A 20,596-nucleotide genomic window follows, 5' to 3' on the forward strand; every position below is an offset into this window, starting at 1 on the left:
TAGCCAATAGGATCCAACAGTACATTAAAAGGATTATTCACCACAACCAAGTGAGATTTATTTCTGGGCTGCAAGGTTGGTTCAACATCTGCAAATCAATCAAAGTGATACAATACATTCATAAAAGAAAGAACAAGAATCATAAGATACTCTCAATAGATACTGAAAAAGCATTTGACAAAGTACAGCATCCTTTCTTGATAAAAACTCTTCAAACTGTAGGGATAGAGAGTATATACCTCAATATCATCAAAGCCATCTATGAAAAACCCAGTGAATATCATTCTTTTTTTGTTTTGCTTTGTTTTTGGTTTTTAGATTTTATTTATTTATTTGACAGAAGGAAATCACAAGTAGGCAGAGAAGCAGGCAGAGAGAGAAGAGGAAGCAGACTCCCTGCTGAGCAGAGAGCCCAATGGCTCGATCCCAGGACCCTGGGATCATGACCTGAGCCAAAGGCAGAGGCTTTAACCCGCTGAGCCACCCAGGCACCCCACTGAATATCATTCTTAATGGGGAAAATCTGAAAGCTGTCCTCCTAATGTCAGGAACATGGCAGGGATGCCCACTATCACCACTGCTATTCAACATAGTACTAGAAGTCCTAGCCTTAGCAATCAGTCAACAAAAGGAAATAAAAGGCATCCAAATCAGCAAAGAAGTCAAATTCACTCTTTGCAGATGATATGATACTTTATGTGGAAAACCCAAAAGACTCCACTCCAAAACTGCTAGAACTCATACAGGAATTCAGTAAAGTGTCAAGATATGAAATGCACAGAAATCAGTTGCATTTCTATACACCAACAGCAAGATAGAAGAAAGAGATATTAAGGAGTTGATTCCATTTACAATTGCACCCATAACCATAAGATACCTAGGAATAAGCCTAACCAAAGAGGCAAAGAATCTGTACTCAGAAAACTATAAAGTACTCAAGAAAGAACTTGAGGAAGACACAAAGAAATAAAAAAATGTTCCATGCTCATGGATTGGAAGAACAAATATTGTGAAAATGTCCATGCTACCTCAAGCAATCTACACATTTAACACAACCTCTATCAAAATGCCATCAATTTTTTTTCAAAGAAATGGAACAAATAATCCTAAAATTTATATGAAACTAGAAAATATCCTGAATAGACAGAGGAATGTTGAAAAAGAAAACCAAAGTTGGTGGAATCACAACTCCAGACTTCAAGCTCTATTACAAAGCTGTCATCATCAAGACAGTATGGTACTGAGACAGAAACAGACACATAAATCAATGGAACAGAATAGAAAGCCCAGAAATAGACCCACAACTCTATGGTTAAATAATCTTTGACAAAGCAGGAAAGAATGTCCAATGGAAAAAAAGACTGTCTCATCAACAAATGGTGTTGAGAAAATTGGACAGCCATATGCAGAAGAATGAAACTGGACCATTTCCTTCACCACACATTAAAATACACTCAAAATGAATGAAAGTCATCAGTGTGAGACACGAATCCATCACATCCTTGAGGAGAACACAGGCAGCAACCTTTTCGACCTCAGTCACAGCAACTTCCTCCTAGAAACATCACCAAAGGCAAGGGAAGCAAGGGCAAAAATGAACTTTTGGGACTTCCTCAAGATCAAAAGCTCATGCACAGCAAAGGAAACAGTCAACAAAACTGAAAGACAATGGACAGAATGGGAGAATATATTCGCAAATGACATATCAGATAAAGTGCTAGTATTCAAAATCTATAAAGAACTTGTCAAACTCAACACCCAAAGAACAAAAAATCCAATCAAGAAATGGTCAGAAGACAGGAACAGACATCTGGGCGAAGAAAACATCCTAATGGCTAACAGACACATGATAAAGTGCTCAACGTTACTCAGCATCGGGGAAATGCAAATCAAAACCACAGTGAGATACCACCTCACACCAGTCAGAATGGCTAAAATTAAACAGTCAGAAAATGATAGGTGTTGGTGAGGTTGCACAGAAAAGTGAACCCTTCTACACTGTTAGTGGGAATGCAAGCTGGTGTAGCCACTCTGGAAAACAGCATAGAGGTTCCTCAAAAAGTTGAAAATAGAGCTACCCTAGGACCCAAAAATCACACTACTGGGTATTTATCCTAAAGATACAAATGTAGTGATCCGAAGGGGCATGTGCACCCAAATGTTTATAGCAGCAATGTCCATAATAGCCAAGCTATGGAAAGAACCTAGATGTCCATCAATAGATGAATGGATAAAGAAGAGGTGGTGTATGTGTGTGTGTATATATATATATACACACACACACACAATGGAATACTATGCAGCCATAAAAAACCCAAAATCTTGCCATTTGGAAGGAGGTGGATGGAACTAGAGGGTATGATGCTAAGTGAAATAAGTCAATCAGAGAAAGACAATTATCATATGATGTCTCTGATATGAGGAATTTGAGAGGCAGGGCAGGGGTCATAGGGGCTAGGGAGGGAAAAAATGAAACAAGATGGGATTGGGAGGGAGACAAACATAAGAGACTCTTAATCTCATGAAACAAACTGAGGGTTCCTGGGGTTTGGGGGGGTAGAGATAGGGTGGCTGGGTTATGGACATTGGGGAGGATATGTGCTATGGTGAGTGCTATGAAATGTGTAAGCCTGATGATTCACAGACCTGTACCCCTGGGGCAAATAATATATTATATGTTAATTTAAAAATTATGTTTTGTAATACACTGAACAGGGTTCAATCCCAGGACCATAAGATCATGACCTGAGCCAAAATCAAGAATCAGATGCTTAATCAACTCAGTCACCCAGGTGCCCCCAATATTGCTCATTTTTATTAAAAATTTTAAAAAGGTGAAAAAAAACAGAAAAACTTGATTGACAATAAAAAGAAGAGTAAGAATGAAAATAGTCCTAATTATCCCAATAAACATAAATGTAAGTATTTGTTGGAAAAAAGGGATTTTAGATAGAATTTTTAAAAACAAGATATAACTTACTAATCAAGAATCATGTTGAGGGGCAACTGACTGACTGGCTCAGTCAGTGGAATATGTGACTTGAACTCAGGGTTGTGGGTTTGAGCCCTACATTTTGTGTAGGGATTACTTAAAAAATAAAATCTTAGAAAAAAAAAATCATGTCTAAAACTTACATAGAATGTTTGAGAATAAAAAAGACATACCAGGGTGCCTGGGTGGCTCAGTTGGTTAAGTGTCTGCCTTTAGCTCAGGTCATGAGCCTGTGATCCTGGGATGGAGCCCCTCACTGGGTTTCCTGCACCACTCTCTCTGTCTGCTGCTCCCGTTGCTTATGTTCTCTGTCAAAGAAATAAATAAAATCTTTTTTTAAAAAAAGGGAAAAAAGGAACTACCAGAAAAATACTCATGAAAGCATATTTTGTTTCCTTCCTCAAATGGTATCAGCCTTGGAGCTACTTTGTTAGCTTAAGTGCTTTTTCATTCATGCACTTCCTCTAGTTAGCACAGGGCCTTACACATAGAAGGTTTTCAATAAATGCTCACAGAGGGTCAATAGAAAAGTTTGGGAGAGTATTTGAAATACTCTTAATTTTATATATAAAGTGATTATGGGATGGGAAGTAGTTGACTTACCCCAAGGCCCCAGGGGGTTCATACAGCCCCTGGCAAATAAACATCCTATGCTTTACAGTTTACAGTGCACTCTTAAAACGTTTGTTTAGGTATATTTATGTAAATATATTTATGTAGTACATGTAAATACATTTATGTAGTCTATTATGTAAAATGGACTGTGTGCATTGGAAGTGTACAACCTGATGAGTTTTGACAACTGTGTATGCCTGTGAAAACACCACTACGATCAAGACACAGAACATTTTTACTACTTCCAGGTGAGTGTTCCTGCCCCTTTGCAGTTTACCCCTCCCTTCACCTTCGGCCCTGTGTGATCATTGACCTGTCGTTTGACACTTAGATTGGTTTGCATTTTCTAGAATTTTATATAAATGAAATTGAACAGTACCTTCTCTCTCTGTGTGTCTCACTTCTTTTGCTGAGCATGATTTCGAGATTTATCCATGTTGACTGTATCAGTCATTCATTCCTCCCCGCCATCCCCTGCCCCCGAGGTGTATTCTGTTTGTGGAATTGTGATATACCACAATTGTTTATGCATTTGCCAGCTAATGACTATTTGGGCTGTTTCTAGCTTGTGGTTGCTATGAATAAAGCTGCTTTGCACATTTATGGGCAAGTCTTTGGGTGGACAGACATACGTTCTCATTTCCTTTGGGTAAATACTTAGAAATGGAATGGTTGCATTATGTAGTGGTTTGTTTGTTTGTTTTTTAAACAGCTTTATTAAGATAGAATCCACATACCATACCATTTGTCCATTTAAAGTGTATGATTCAGTGGCTCTCAGTGTATTCACAGAATGATCTGGCAGCTGACAAAACCAAGATGGCAGCTAGATGTGCCACCTTCCTTATGAATGCCAGAGCCAAGGGCCTGTGCCAGTGAAGTCCTTCACCATTGGGGGCCTTGCTGTAATTCTGCCCCCACTCAGCCCCCACATCATGATCAACATCATGATCAACTGAGCCACCCAGGGCCCTTCTGAGATGATGGGAATGTGCTCCACATACCAACCACCCTAGGATCCCCAGGTTCAAGCATGGAATGGCTGAAGAAACTATGAGGCTCCCCTTCCCTGTCAGAGGCCCCCATAAACCTATAAAAACCAACCACGGGGGGCTGGGAAGGAGAGAATGATGTGGTAGAGTTACCATATGACCCACCAGTTACACTCCTGGGTATATATCAAAGAGCAAGGAGAACATATGTCCCTGCAAAAGTTTATACAGGAATGTTCATAACACTATTCACAATAGCCAAAATGTAGGGGAAAAAAAACAAAATGTCTGTTGCTGATGAATGGACAAATTAAATATGGGATAACCATACCATGCAATACAATTCAGCAATGGTAAGGAATGAAGTAAAGATTCATGCTACAACAGGGATGAATCTTGAAAACATTTTGCGAAATGAAAGAAGTCTGTCAGAAAGGCCACATGGGAGGTTGCCTGGGTGGCTCAGTGGGTTAAAGCCTCTGCCTTCGGCTCAGGTTGTGATCCCGGGATCCTGGGATCAAGCCCCACATCGGGCTCTCTGCTCAGCAGGGAGCCTGCTTCCCCCTCTCTCTCTGCCTGCCTCTCTGCCTACTTGTGATCTCTCTCTGTCAAGTGGATAAATAAAATCTTTAAAAAAAAAAAAAAAGAAAGGCGACATAGGGTATGATTCCACTGATATGAAATATCTGGAACAGGAAAGCCTATAGAGGCAGAAGGTGCATCAGTGATTGCTGGGGCAGTGGAGGAAGGGAGCTGGGGAAACATGGAGCATTGAGTGCTAAGGGGCGGGAGGGGGGATGGAAGTGTCCTTAAATTCATTATGGCAATAGTCGCACAACTCTGTGAATATACTTTAAAAACCACTGATTTGCACATATCAGTCATGCTGTTATAGAAAATAAGAATAATCTGGAGTTTCTTGGAGGTGAGAGCAGAGCCTAGCCTGTGTTGACCAGTGTTCTGTTCCTTAGAGCCAAGTAGGGCTAAGCTAAGGGAAGTCAAGCTCATTGACTCCTCCACCACTAGAGCTAGGGCAGGGGCCCTGCCAGTGGGTCCTGTGGGCTACAGGGTGGCAGGCGATGGCACCCCATAATGGGACGGTAGGAGGTCAGGATGTGCTGCTCCAGGAAATGCAGCCTTGGCAGACTGATCATGTTGAGTTGAGCTTGAAAAACAGCAAATACAGGGAGAGGCTTTCTTCAAATTCTCCTCATCTACCTGAAGACAGATCCTCCAAAGAAACTCAATTGTCATAAATCTTCTTGCGGGGAGTGCCATCAACCACATAAGATTGGCTCCTATCACAGGAGAGGAGTTTAGAAGTCAACCCCACACCAGACAAAGTAGGTCACAAACTATCATACCTCTCATCTGTTCTTTTAAGGGCCCATTCATCTTGCTGAAAAATCAATTTCCTTCCCCTAAGATCATGAACATCTCCCTTCCCCTTTCTTATTAAGATATTTAATCCTGAATTCTGAGCCCCCTTGGGGAGTTATTCATTTTCCCCTAGTTATCTCCCGTGTATCCATGAAATACATACATTAATAAAGTTCTGTTTGTTTTTCTCTTGTCACTCTGTCCTTTATTACCGGGGTCTCAGCCAAGAGCTTAGAAGGGTAGAGGGAAATTCTTCTTCCCCTTCCAGAGGGCTTCTGCCTCAGAGGAATCCCTCCCATGCTCTTCAGGGCCAGGAGTGAGTGCTGCTGGTGTTCCGGAAATGAGGAAGGCTGTGGCACTTTCTTCCCTTCCCAAAAAGCCGAGGGGCTCTCCCAGGATGGGTGTTTGGCGCAGGGGAGAGGATAGCACAGGGCAAGGGAGTATAAAGCCATTTCAGGAATTCACAACTTCTCTGGTTATGCATCTGGCACGAGGTGACATGCAATGCGACTGGGAAGCAATGAAAGAGAAGAGCTTCTCTGGCTTGGAAAATCTTGTTGAGACTGGCTGGACACTGACAATGAGAGAATTGAGAGAGTGTGGTTTGAAAGAGGGTGTGCCTGCGGGTATGCTGAACCAATGGAAGACACGGGAAGGCAGGTGTCCACTCCTACAAGGAGCTGCAGGCCATCAGCATGGCCACCATCGCTGGGAGTGTGGTACTGGCCTCGAGGTCTCTCTTCCTAAGGGGGACCCGCCATGCAGAGGTGCTGGGACTGTGCAGCCTGGGTGCCATGTATCCGAGCTTGGATTCTGGAAGGCCATAGTTCCAGGACTGGATGAATGAGAATCATGGACCGAACTTGCCCAATGATATAAAGGTGACCGGGGTCGCTGGCCAGCCCCCCAGTGTTGGTAGAACTGCTGAGGGAGCTCAACGTTTAAAAATCTCTGCTGCATCTCAAGTCTATAACATTTCCAGCGCATCCCAGCTTACGCAAGGGTTTCTGGGCTGTGAACAACTCATCTGTAAGAAAGCGTGTTCCAAATTCTAAGTCAACAAATCTTCAGAGCACAACATCTTTTCTGGCAAATTAGACACTTGCAGTAGTTGGGTCCCAGAAAAGTTGCTTTGAATACTTGAAGGACCTGAGCCACTCGTGGCCAGACACAATGTGGGAGAAGGCTCCCCAGGTCTTTCATGGGCAGCTGGAGGGGTGCCTGTCCCAAAGGTCCCAGCTTTCTTCAAGTCACTCTTTTTCATCTCACCTGGCTGCGACCCCAGTGGGACCGGGAGGACTCAGCATGCCCACAGTCAAGAACAGGAGATCCAGGGGACCTCAACGTCCCACCTCACATGACTGGTCCAGCTGGGTCCCTTGTGCCAGGACCACGTGCTTCAAGAAGATGAGGGGAGCTGACGCAGGGACCACAGAACATCATAATGGCAGAAACTACCTCAGTGCTAAGAACAGAAGCTGTAATTACAGGAGAACAAACCCACAACAAATTCCAAAACGTGACCCTTACGATCCCCAGGCCGGAAAGGGGGAAGTTAAGTGGAGGTTCTCTGTATCCTGGTGAAAATGGCAGCATGAGGAACTCTGTGCAGTCAGGCTGAAAATTAAACAGATGTGAGTTTCTTTAATTCAAAGCCTTAATTATTCTGACGTTTTCCATAACTTAATCTGAGCCATCACTTCAACTTTAATTAGGCATAATGAAATGGATTATTTACAGTAACTAATATGACAGGAAAAACTGAGAGGTGAGAATTGGTAACTTGGCAACTATTTATTCTTATGTTTCCAGCCCGCGTTTAGGGAGGACCTCCTAGCTTTTCGCCTTTGCCGTGGCCCTAGAGATGTCCTACTAGGAAAAAATAGTATCGCCAGAGCATATCCAAGGGCTGGTTTCTTTCTCTTCGTTATCTTATTGCTGCTTGCAAGAATACGGCATGACTGGCGTTATCTTCCTGGATTTATAGAAGCAGAACTGAGATTCTGGAAGGTTAGGTAATTTGCCCAAGGTCACATGTCAAAATGGGGAAAGGGGGCCTCAGGTGCTACAGTGGAGGCTGGAAGGGGCTTGACGAAGGTTTGGATGCCGTGGCGAGGAAGAGGCCAGTTTTACTTTTGCTTCCATCTCATGCTGGACCAAAGTCTCATTTCAAGGCTCGTGCCGCGGGAGCTGGGACTCGGAGAGCCTGGGGCCTGGACGTGGGCTGTGGTCAGGCCTCCCCTCTGTCACCGAGCAGAAGGACAGGGAGGAGGCAGAGGGGAAGCGACTGGTGTGTCCCCCTAGTGGGCGCTCATGGCTGTCTCTCTCGATGGACCTTCCTCTGGCTCAGACCGACTAACTGGCCCGTGGTGATCTCTGAGTGCCAAGTACTGGTTCACTGGTGGGGTGCCCCCACTCCTGCCACCAGCCTTGGGCTCCTGGGCTCCCCTCATGCAGCAGGCAGTTCTCGAGTATGAGGAGCAGGAGGGAGGGTCCAAGTCTGACTTCCTTCTGCTATGTCAGCTACTATCCACTCCCCACCTCCCTCTGTGCCGCCATTGCTCCTGCTCTGAGCAGAGGCTGGACCCCAGCCCAGCTGTGTCTTACTCGTCAGGCCTAGGGGCCCAGCCTGGGGCCACATCACTCCCCACTGGGCAGAAGCCTCACTACCTCAGTCATCTTAAAGCCACAGACTTCACTGAAGGCTAGAGGGCCGGTGGTGATGATGAGCAGGGGTCTATCACAGCTAGTCTGACTTGAGGAGGGGTCTGGTCCCAACTCTGAGCCCTGCTCCTTAATTCAGGGCAGCAGAAAAATTCCCACACAGCCCGGGCCTCTGGGAATGACAAGACGCCTGGCTCCAGGGTGGTGGGGACCATCTCGGACACAGATGCTTACGTCTTTTACCACCATCTCCGGGCCTCTGCTTTCTTTGCTCTTGCGGACTTTTAAGAATGGCTCTGTGAGCTCACCAGGATTGGCTGGTTGGCCTTTTGGGTACCATGAGGTCACAGAAGCAGGTAATCAAAGAACAAACAGTCCCGAGGTGTTTGGAGTCTCCCTGAGTTACCAGCAAAGCCTCTGTTTGATTTCTCACATGGCAACAAAGCCAGGAGCTGCAGATGAGTGGCATCCGGAATAAAGTCTGGGTGTTGGGCGGGACTCTGCTGCTGGATAATATACTGGAAGGGCCTACAGACGTGAACTCTCCAAGATGCAGGGAGCAGTTTTTCTCCTGGGTCTCCTGGGGGCCATGTCAGGTAGGGACGCCATGTTGCCGCCTCCCTCGGTCTAGTTACTGTCACTGAGTGATAACGTCCCCAAAGAGGAAATGGCCTCTGGGCGGTCTTCTTCAACAGTGGGCTCATCGGCACTGGTGAATGAGATGATGCGGCAACAGGGAGCTCTCGGAGGCTGGGGTGGGGCTGCCCTGGGGAAGAGGCGCGCGAACGAAGCCACAGTCTAGTCTCTGGTCTTGCAGACTTCACTCTTTCTCCTTGCCTGCTGGCCTGTGCCAGACGTCCTTCCAAGATGTAAGGTTGGGAAAATGAGTTTCACAGCAGAGCTTTGTGTGTATGTCAAGCCAGTCTTTGTGGAGACTCTGGCTTTTCTCTGGAGCCTTCTGGAGGCAACCGGAAGTTGGCAATCATCTTATGGGAAAACCGAGGTATCAAGGGGCTCTTGTCTCAGTCTTGAGCAAAGAAAACATCTTCTGATTGAAGAACTGGATTCACGCTAGAGCGTCTTGTACTCCCACTTCCTTATTCAAGAGTTTGGAGAATCTGGGGTGATCCTTTTAATGTCGTCAGGTTGGATTATGGAAATTGAGCTTTTTAAATTCAATCTTATTTTTGAATAGGTAGTATATGCATAATGTATGGAATTCAATCATGCTAAATTTTCAGATTAGTTTGGGGTAATTTACATATTTGATGAGTTATATAGTAACACACTTGGAAGAGGTACATGGTAAATGCTTAGTAAATGTTAGTGATTATTACGTAGGACGTTGAGCCCTCCTGTTTGACAGTTCTAGATACTTGTTCAAGTCTTTGTTTTCCTCTGGAGTAGTTTAAGATTTCCTTCACAGAGCTCTTGCACATTCTGATTACATTTATTTCTAGTTCTTTCTTTGATTTTTTTCTTTTTCCATATCTGTGAATAACATCTTTTCTTCCCTTATCTGTTTTCATTGATTATCATACAATGGATGAATGCCTCCTAATGCCTTTTCTTATTATTTGTCATGGTTTTCCAGGTGACTTTCATGCATTTCCCACGTTTGAAAATAATCAACATTTATACTTCTCCTTGCCTATTTTTCTGTCTTGTATTTCCTTCTCTTATCTAACTACCAGGCCCATACTTTCAGGCTGTTGTTGAATAATGATAAGAATGTACACTTTTGTCTTATTCTCCATTAAGCATGATGTCAACCTTTGGTGTGAAACAGAAATTGTTTATATGTTAAGGAGATACTTTTTTTTTTTTTCAGGTATTTATTTTTGAATCACAGTGGATTTTTAAATCAAATGTTTTTTCCAGATTTATGGAAATAACCACTTAATTTTCCCCTTTGATCTGTTTATAACATAAGTAAATGACTGGGTTTCTTAATACTGAACCTTCTTTAATCTTGGGCTTCTCTTCCCGGCAGAGGGCAAGAGGAGCTGGGGATGTGATGCCGCGTCTCAAGCAGCTCAGACTCTCCCTTGAAGCAAACACTTGAGATTTTCCCGGAATTATAGGCTTTTTGGACCATGATCATTTGAGTTAAGAGGTGACATTTGTCGCCACTGGGGGAAGAGTGAGGTTAGGAAGAACCCAGTGTCTCACGCTGAACGTTATCATTTGGAACTTAATCATCAGACGTGTGTGTGAAAGGGACAGATCACAAAGGTTTGCAAGCATATCTGAAATTCCTTGTCAAAACCACACTCCCATCCCTCCATCTCCAAAAGACCATGCACTGTACCCTGCTTTTGCTTCCATGGGGGCAAATCCTGGTTTGTTGAAGGTCTGCTGTGATGCAGATTGTTTCCCTCTCACCTTTTTTTTGTGAGTCTGGGAACATGATTCTCATCCTGGCTCTCCAACACCAGAGTCCCATGGCATGAAGGGGAGGGGCAGGCAGCCACACTGGTAGCTGCCTTAAGGCTGTTGGAAGCAGGCATCACCATAATAATCTCAAACAAACTAACATGCTCCAGTGTCCTCTTTCCTCTCATTTGCTCTAAGTCCTCTATACCCCTCAACAACCAAGTCAAGCCCCACCTCCTCCATGGAGCCTTCCCGGATTGCCCCAACTCCGGGTGGGTAGTCTTCCCACCACACCCTTGGCGCTCCTCTTGCCTATACGTGGAATGTATGCCAAGGTTTGGTTACAGTGCCCAACACAGAATAAGTGCTCAAGAATAGGCAGCATGGTTTATAGAATTCATCTGTCACGTTTCCACGAGGAGAATGTGGGCCCCACAGTCACAGGTTTTGCTTCTCGTGTTGCTCTGTGGTCCCCGCATTCCACACATATATATGGGACCCAATAAATATTTGCTGGTTTCATTGATCATCGTCCCTTTGGGGGTCTTTTTTTTTTTCATATTTATTGAGACCCCTCCAAATGCAGAAATTTACATCTCATGTCGGCATTTAAATTAGCTTCTGTCCTTCCTACCTCCTACGAAGATGAGAGAAATGAAACCATTTCTCTTCAGGACTTTGCGGATGCCGCAGTGTCCCATTCCCCCCCATGGCTTACACGGGAAGGCCCCAGGAGAGCATAAACTAGACAAACCCTCCCAAGCACAGTGGTGGGAGAGTTGGGTTAAAACAGTCTTCTGGTTCCTTCGGTTCTGAAGGAGCAAGCATCATTCGCGAAGCTGGGGAGGACTTAGTGAGGACCCCTCGCTGTGTTTAAATCCACCACATCCTGAAGTTGTCTACATTGTTGGGAAAGTTCCTCCAGGGAACTAACTTTTGTATCACTCTCTTGGAAATAAAAAAATGCCAGGGTGTTTAATGAGAGAAGAGTTCCCCAGTACCTAGAACATCCATGTGAGCCCCAGAAAGGTACAAACCTCATTGGTTTGAGTTTTCCTAGCCGAGCACCGGGTAGGAGCTAACTCGTGTCTCTGTAGGAAGAACTCCTTCCCCAAGCCTGCCATCGCGCCTGGCCACCTGCGAGGCAATGATGGGAAATCAAAAAGTGGCCCAAGACTCAGTGTCTCAGGCTCTTTGAGGAGCTAGGAGCAACCCTTCCTTATCCAGATTCCCCTCATTTGAAAAGTCAGGAAGATGGAGTCCATCTCCAGAAAATCTTGTTGGCTGATTAATACTGTACTGGGGGTGGAGGTGGGGGTCCAGTGAACATTGCAAAAGGTTTCTACTTTTCCTATGATGTCACTTTTCCTGTTCAGAGTTGACATCAGAAGGACAAAAGGTGTCCCTCTTCTCGGCTTTCCTCCCACCCCCTTTCTGAGGCAATCTGGCTGTCTTCCCCTCTCCAGCTCCAAGGCAGACTACTGCTCCAAGACAAACACATCTTTCTCCTGCTACTTGTGACCCAGGGTAACGTACAGAATCGCAAGTAGAGTCATTGCCTTCCCTTCTGCATCCTCCTATGAGCTCCCCGCCATTAGCCTTGCCTGGCATGGATCGGTCCTCCCAAAGGACGCAGGTGAGCGTCCCATCCGGGGATGTAGGTATCATGTAAACTAAAAGTAGGAGAAGGCACTGCAAGTAATGAAACCACATTCTATAATGTTTTATGGTTTATCGAATATATGTGTGTTCAGGATATGGTATCTGTGCTGGGAGAGTGAATTCTAGCGGCCCGGAACTAGCCTGAGTTGCTTTGCTAAAATAAAGTTCCTGACCAGAACGGACTTAGGGTCAAGGCCAGAAGCATGCTGATGAACAGTGCTGCTTTGGAGCCCTGGGTCTAGGGAGTTTTGCCACGGTTTATAGGGGCTTGTAAGCTTGTTCGTGGATAACGGTGAGATTGATGATTTGCACCTGGCTTGGAAGGCTCTGCTGCTGAGGCCGGTTACGTAACGAGATGGTGCTTACATGACCAGCAGAATATAAAAATGTCCAGCCGAGACTCTATTTTGGGCTCCCTGGTTTCGAGGCTACATCGATGGTTTCTGATCTGAGTGAGCGCATTCTGTTATGGCCCGGAAAGAAAAGACGATGATGGAGGCTGGTGGCCTCTTCAGTCCCAAGGTCCTAGGAGGCAGCCCTCAGCTGTGGGGCATACGAACCCGCCTCCTTTCTCTGTAAAAAACTGTAGATGTGTAAGCTTTCCCTTCGGGTCCTAGGTGCCTTCTTGAGCAGTTAAGCTCTGTTTCATGGGCACTGGTGGTGTGGCACCACAGCCCTGAGGGACAGAGCTGACAGAGGGCCCCAGAGAAGTTAAAGGACCAGCCTAAGGTCACACAGTCAAGCGGTGGCAGAGTCCACCTTAAAGTAAGAGCTCTAGTTGCCAGTCCTGTGCTCTTTTCCCAACACTCCCCGATCTCTCTCACTACCATTTTCAGTAGTTCCTGGAGAGAATGAAAAGGACTTTATGGAGCGACAGTGTTGGGCGAGGACTGCTCTGTGTATTGAAGTCACACTGTAAGAGCCTCTGCGGCCCTGGGTGGGGGAGAGGGCGACAGCACCCATGTTTCCTAAACCCCACCACCGCTTTGGTGTCAGAGGTCCTGGCTGGCTGGCTTCTGCTCCCACAACTGAGGCTGTGGAGGCCTTGTGCGTCCATTTCTGGCAAGGTGATGATTTTGCTCATTTGGAAACAAGTGAACACGTCATGTCCCCAGATCTCTACAGCAAGGAAGACATTTCAGTGGGCTCAGTGACTGATAATAAATCTTCTGTGTGCTCTTTCTTTTTCAAAGTGTACGCTTCAAGCAATTCTAATTTGATCCTTAATTAAGATGCATGTGTAAGTCAAATTCCATTAAAGCCTCCTTCTTGGTCTCCAGCCCTCAGACCACCGGAGAAATTTCGGAAGACCAGCCTTGGAAGGCAAGTGTGTGTAGTGTCTCAGAGCCATTCCCTGACTTCTAACCTTCCGTCTGCCCTTGATCAGCTGAGTACCTTTGGGCACATTCCCTAAACCGATTATATAATGAATGGTTTGACCATTTGGTGAGTTTTGTGTCTTATTAAATGCTCTATTTTGGGGGCATGGACCCTAGGCACCAGTTGTTACTATTACTATGGCTATTAATGCTGCTCCTACTACTTTTTGTAATAACCAAAGGGCTGGAGGAGCTTGTTGTTGACCTAAGAATCAGGAGATCTCAGCTTGACCACCTTTCTTACCAGTGTCTTTGGAGGATCTGCCACGAAGTCTTCAGGATTTGGTGGCAAGCCCTGGCACATGTGACCTTGCCCTGGGAATGGACGCCACAGGCTGAAGCACAGAATATCTCCAGCAAGAATGTGAGCAGAGGGCTGCACGGGTGGCTCAGTCGGCTAAGCGTCCAACTCTTGATTTCAGCTCAGGCCTTGATCTCAGTGTTGTAAGTTCAAGCCCCCAAGCCTACTTAAAAAACAAAACAGAAAAAAAAGAGAGAGAGAGAAAAGAATGCCAAAAGAAAGGACATATCCAAGGATACAGCCGGGCTTTAACCATTACATGAAACAGGCAGTCCCCAACACAAAGTGCTTGAAGGGCACAAATAGACCCATTCCTGCCCTCAACATATCTCTCTCATTCTGCCATGCAAAAAAAAAAAAAAAAAAAAAAAAAAAAAATGGCCATTGATGAAGGACTATGGAAAGGTCCATAATGTATGGAGCCATGCAAAGAGCCCGTCCTTGGAGTCAGATGCCTTGGATGGGAAGGTTGCTTCTTTCACGGAATTAGTTTCCAGAAACCAGGACTTATCGAAGTTAAAATGAACACAACAAGATTGATAAACACACTCTGAGCAGAGTAAACTAGGAGCGATTGGCACGGGATATTTGAAGAGCACAGTGTATCTAGCCTTCTCAGTTCATTGAAGGAGATGCAGCCAGGCTGGTGGCCATGGCTCAGGGCAAGGCTGCGGAAAGCCTCTCACCAAGCCCCCTCCCCCCACCAAGCCCATGTCAAGCTGATACTGCAGCACGATCCCTTATCTTGTTCCCCCAGACAGCTTCCCCCAGATTGCATCAGCATGACCAAACATCTGGGTGGAGGGGCCAATGTGGTACCAGACCCCGGCACCATCTGGCTACCATGTCACCGGGTCGTAGAATAACCATGAAGCATAATGTGTGTGTGGTCACCTGACAGGCATGCGACAGACTGTCTGTAGTAGGTATGTGCCACCTGTTAGCGGGAAGCCCCGGATGCTGCGAGCCAGGCCTCCCATGGCCCCTCGCTGTGCCACCTCAGGCACGTGGAAGGGTGACAGTGACACTTGCACCACGGGCTTGTGTTGAGAACAGCTGAGATCAGGCAGCAGAGCTGCACAAAGCCTGGCAAATAGGTGCTCAGTAAAGGCAAGTGGTTACTTGTTTGGGTCCGTTCATCTGGGCTGGGCACATACCTAACCGCAGGCGATTCTTGAGAAAAACCCAGTGAGCTCTATCTTTGTTTAAATATGAGCAGAGTCTTCCTTCCTCCTTGACGGGAGGGGCCCGAGTCACTTGGGTGAGTGGGAGGGGACAAGAGAAGGTGGGGGTTTCCTTGAAATTACCAAACTTCCACTTTGTTTGTGACCATCCCTGTCTCGCTGAACAGAGAGGAAACAGCATGGTGAACAGCTCAGGGTGCCTGGTGACTTCCGGCCGCCGGATGAGAAGGCGTTGAGGGAATGATGTCTAAAAAAACCCCAAGCACCAAAGCAACTGATTAATTTGCTCATTTAAGGAAACTATTTTGGGGGTGGGGCACCTGGGTGACTCAGTGGGTTAAATCCTCTGCCTTGGGCTCGGGTCATGATTCCAGGGTCCTGGGATTGAGCCCCGCCTCAGGCTCTCTGCTCAGCAGGGAGCCTGCTTCCCCCTCTCTCCCTGCCTGCCTCTCTACCTACTTGTGATCTCTATCAAATGAATAAATAAAATCTTTTTTAAAAAAAAACTATTTGGGGGAACTTCTTTCTTTCTTTCTTTCCTTTTTTTTTTTTTTTTGGCCTTGAAATAGCTTATTATTTGGCTCCCAATTTTTACCACGAGAATGCTATAATATTAAAGTCAATTTTAATAGATTTTTTAAAAATCTATTCCCATCAATGTCACCCTAAACCTCAGTTGCTTTGTTATTTCTGAGCCCTTGCTCTGTCTGTGTCCACAAAACTGGAACATTCGGGGAGCAAAAATAACTTATGCATAAGGAACTTTAGTCTCTAAACTAAAATGATTTTAGATTTTTTGAAAGCTTGTACCAATGTGTTTGTATTTCAACTTTTCCTACATGGCCATCTACTTCTCTGCATCCTTTCCCCCAAGTCTGAATAAAAACGTTCTCTGACAAAAGCTAACACTTCCTCATGGCTCATTTGTTCCCAGAAGTTCTATGCTTTTTGGTAGGACAGATCCTTTTCCTGTCCCCAGAACCTTCCTCTCATTCCAAGTGGCTTGTCCCCAAGGGCTAATGGGGGCCAAGATCAGAAAGCTGGCTTTACTCTTAAAGTAGGGCTTCAGTATAAATTTTGGTTTTTTACTTATTATTATTCAGCTCTGTTTTCTTATCTGCAAAATGGTGCCACTAATACTCATCTCTGAGAGGATTGTTTTGGGGAGTAAGTGAGAGAAAGGATTTTATATTGTGTGCTTACTTGGAACAATGGATAAATGTGTTTTTTGTTTGTTTGTTTGTTTGTTTTTGTTTTTTTTTTTTTAAAGATTTTATTTATTTATTTGACAGGCAGAGATTACAAGTAGGCAGAGAGGCAGGCAGAGAGAGAGAGGAGGAAGCAGGCTCCCTGCTGAGCAGAGAGCCCGATGCGGGGCTCGATCCCAGGACTCTGGGATCATGACCTGAGCTGAAGGCAGAGGCTTTAACCCACTGAGCCACCCAGGCGCCCTGTTTGTTTGTTTTGCTTTTGTTTTTGTTTTTGGTTTTTTTAGAGAGAGAGAGAGAGTGAGCACAGGCAGACAGAGTGGCAGAGGGAGAAGCAGGCTCCCTACGGAACAAGGAGCCCGATGTGGGACTCGATCCTAGGATGCTGGGATCATGACCTGAGCCGAAGGCAACCGCTTAATGAACTGAGCCACCCAGGTGTCCCGATAAATGGTTTTTTGACTTTGACTTCCTAGAGTGGCCATAATAAACCACACACTGGCTGGCTGTGAGCAACAGGAATGTGTTCTCTCATAGTTCAGGAGATCCGAGGTCTGACGTCAAGGTGCTCGCAGGATTGGTTCCTTCTAGAAACTCTGAGGGAGATCTGTTCTCCATGGACTTCCTAGCTTTCGGTGGTTGCTTGCTGGTCCTTGTTTTCTAGCTGCATCAGTCCATCTTCTGTCTCTATCATAACATGGCTTTCTGCCTCCTGTGTGTGTCTTGGTGCCCTGTCCTCCTCTTAGAAGGATGCCATTTGGTGGTGGGTTAGGGCCCACCCCGATCCAGAATGGCTGCCTCTTAACCAATTCGTTTGCAAAGACTCTATTTCCCAATAAGGAAGATTCGGAGATTCTGAGTGAACATGGATTTTATTTTTGGAGGGGGGACACTTTTCACACACACATACCCCCTCCTGAGAGTAACCATCACTATGGAAACATGAAAGAATAGGACCTGGCGCTCTCTTCCATACCTGCAAAATCTTGCAGAGAATCAAGGAGACTGAAGAACATCCCAAGGCTTTCCTGGAAGAAACATCCTTTCTCTTAGATTGTAAAACTCTGGCTGAGACACAGCCCAAGGCAACGCGCATGCCTTCCCCGAGTCTCTCTCATTTCCTTCCCTGTGAAATGGGAGTTAATCTGTCAATCAAGATGTACTGATGGGTCTTCAGCATCATGACAACCACCCCTCAAACCTAGAATGACAAACAATTGTCCTTGAGATTAGTTATGGATGCGGGGAGGTCTACCATGATTTTGGAGCTTGGCGGTCATGCACACTCAGTTTTGATGACCTCTGAATCAGACGCTGACACAGACAAGGAAAAGAAATTCCCATAAACTCCCCGGCCCTTGTAAGACGGTGTGTCATGGCTGGCCTTGGTCGTCCAGGGGGAGGTCTGCACCCTGAGGCATCACGTTCCTCTTTCCCAAGCTCTTCACAAAGGCTGTGAGAAAAGAGAAGGGGCGCAGGCAGACGAGGAAGGCAGCAGCTTTCTTTACAGAATGACAGAAGCAGATTTCATGGTTGTTTGTTGGTGGTCATTTTCTTGCTTCCTAAAAGATCTTGTATTTCCATTTCCAGTCCTTGGCAAGAGTGTCTGCTCTTGGGGAGTGACCAGGTTCCATCAGTGTCCCGGGCTACAGGTTGAAGCCATAGACCAAGCTGTTCAGTCCTTGTTCCCAGCACAAGGCTTTGCATTCATGCCATTTTGCATCCTTTTTAAACCCACAGGGAGAGAAGCGCTACACCTTGTCCACTTGCCGGCTACAAGCACCGTGGCTGAAAATTCTCCACCTGAGACGCCAGTACACAAGTTTTCTGTCAACTTATCAGCCTCGCTGTCTCCTGTGCTCCCAGGGTGGCCCCTGATCATCAACACGAACCCCCTCACTGAGGCCTTCAAAGTGAACTGGCTGTCAGGCACCGACTTTGAGGCAAGCTCATGGCCCTGGGGGAGTTGTCCACAGAGATGGGTCCTGAAGATGAGGATGGATGGATTCTAGATGGTGGACCCGTTCCTTCTCTTTCCTGGGCTCACTCCCTCCTCTACTAGGACCCAGAAGGCCCGTCTGGGGCATCCAAGATTTCTCTTTGAGAGAGGCCCCTAAATACTTTGGACCTTCTTTCTGCACTTAATCCAGTGTGATAGGCAATATGCTCAAATTATTACAAATTGTTACAAATAAAAGTCCTGTTTCTCATGGCCATCTGCCCTCACGGGACGTCATCTGTTAGGCGTGTGCAGACTATCTAAATCCTTTGGGGGGGCATAGCGTGGGGATTCATCTCCTCCAAAGCCAGGCCCTGATGAACTTATGTCTGTTGATTCTGCTCTTCTCGTATTCTGTGATGCGTCCAGAAGGAAATCTATGAGGAAACTTATTTAATATGGAAGAACACACCCTTCATAAAAATACAAGCCTGAAAGCCCAGCTGTGCTGTGTGAATGTTTCCTCTTGGATATTTCAGACCCCGTCATTCACATTCAGGAGCTGTTACACTCTGCTCTCTTTCCTAGTTTGTCATTTAAGTCTTTTCCAAAGTCGGCACTCCTCCTTAGGTAGGACAAATCTATCTGCGTGTTTTCTCTTGGTACTTTCGGAGGCCTTTCCAGGGACGCCTTTAGGATCCTGATGTCTGAACCCCTCGCCCCCAACCCCTGCCCTTCCCTCCATCCGCTTAGAGACCTCTGGCGGTTATCATCAGCCCTGACACGAGTCCTCCCTGCCATTACCCTGGGGAACTGGTGGGACCCTGTGGGCTCAGCCTGCTTGGTCGAGTCTCGGTTGCCTCCTTGAGGTTAGGTGTTCCTAAACACAGCTGATCATGAGAGTCCCGAGGGGAGCTCTTAAAAAGTGTGCATGTCTGGACCCCAGAGCAGACCTGGAGAACCCGTGACCTGCAGACAGAGCTCAGGAAGACAGTACTCTCAGCACCCCGGGGAGGGGGGGCAGGTTCTTCGGTGCATAAGGAGTGCACATTCAGCATCCGGTGTAGAGGCCCCGGCCCCAGAGGCTGATTCTGTGACTCATCTCCCCTCTCTCCCTGGCCCTGGACATCTGGCTCGTCTTCCACAGCTGCTGCGCACCTGGTCCTAGAAGCCCCGCCCATGGCTTGCACGCGTGTGGCATGGCGTATATGCTGGACACCGTGGCGCACGCTTCACGTGTGTTTCCTCTTGTAATATCCAAACAAGCTGATAACTTTATTGCTGTTCCTATTCCCTTTTCACACGTGGAGGAAACTGAAGCAAAATTCATTAAATAACTGCCCCGGGTGGCACAGCGCTTCGGGGGCGGAGCTGAACCTGGAGCCCGGGCAGTCTGACTTCAGACCTCTGCCTATTTTTGGAAATGATATAATTCGTACAGCATGCAACTCGCCCATTGAAAATGTACAATTTGATGGTTTTTACTGCATTCACAGACCATCACCACCATCTAGTTTTATTTTTTTAAAAGATTTTATTTATTAATTTGACTGAAAGATCACAAGTAGGCAGAGAGGCAGGAAGAGAGATGGGGAAGCAGGCTCCCTGCTGAGCAGAGAGCGGGATCCCAGGACCCTGGGATCATGACCTGAGCAGAAGGCAGAGGCTTAACCCACTGAGCCACCCAGGTGCCCCATCACCACCATCTAGCTTTAGAATGCTTATCCTGTTTCTCCCAGTCCCTGCACCCCCGGATCTCCTTTCTGCCTTATGGATTTGCCTATCTTGGATGTCGTCTATGAATGGATTCATATTGTATGTGGTTGTTAGTGACTGGCTAGTTTCCTTTTAGCCTGGGTCAGCTCTTCCTTCCTTTTCATGGCTGAGTCATATTCCTCCGTAAG

General features: G+C 46.1%; 1 protein-coding gene across 1 annotated transcript in view; it reads left to right on the plus strand.

The window, feature by feature from the left end:
- Positions 1–9,103: 9,103 nt before the first annotated feature.
- Positions 9,104–20,596, plus strand: part of CDHR3 (cadherin related family member 3) — a 57,692-nt gene continuing 46,199 nt past the window's right edge. The window contains 2 exon segments of the mRNA XM_032305326.1: positions 9,104–9,239; positions 18,494–18,696. Coding sequence (XP_032161217.1) covers positions 9,194–9,239; positions 18,494–18,696 — 249 coding nt within the window. The 5' untranslated portion in view covers positions 9,104–9,193.

The sequence above is a fragment of the Mustela erminea genome, chromosome 11 (assembly GCF_009829155.1).
Source record: "Mustela erminea isolate mMusErm1 chromosome 11, mMusErm1.Pri, whole genome shotgun sequence".
Classification (NCBI taxonomy): domain Eukaryota; kingdom Metazoa; phylum Chordata; class Mammalia; order Carnivora; family Mustelidae; genus Mustela; species Mustela erminea.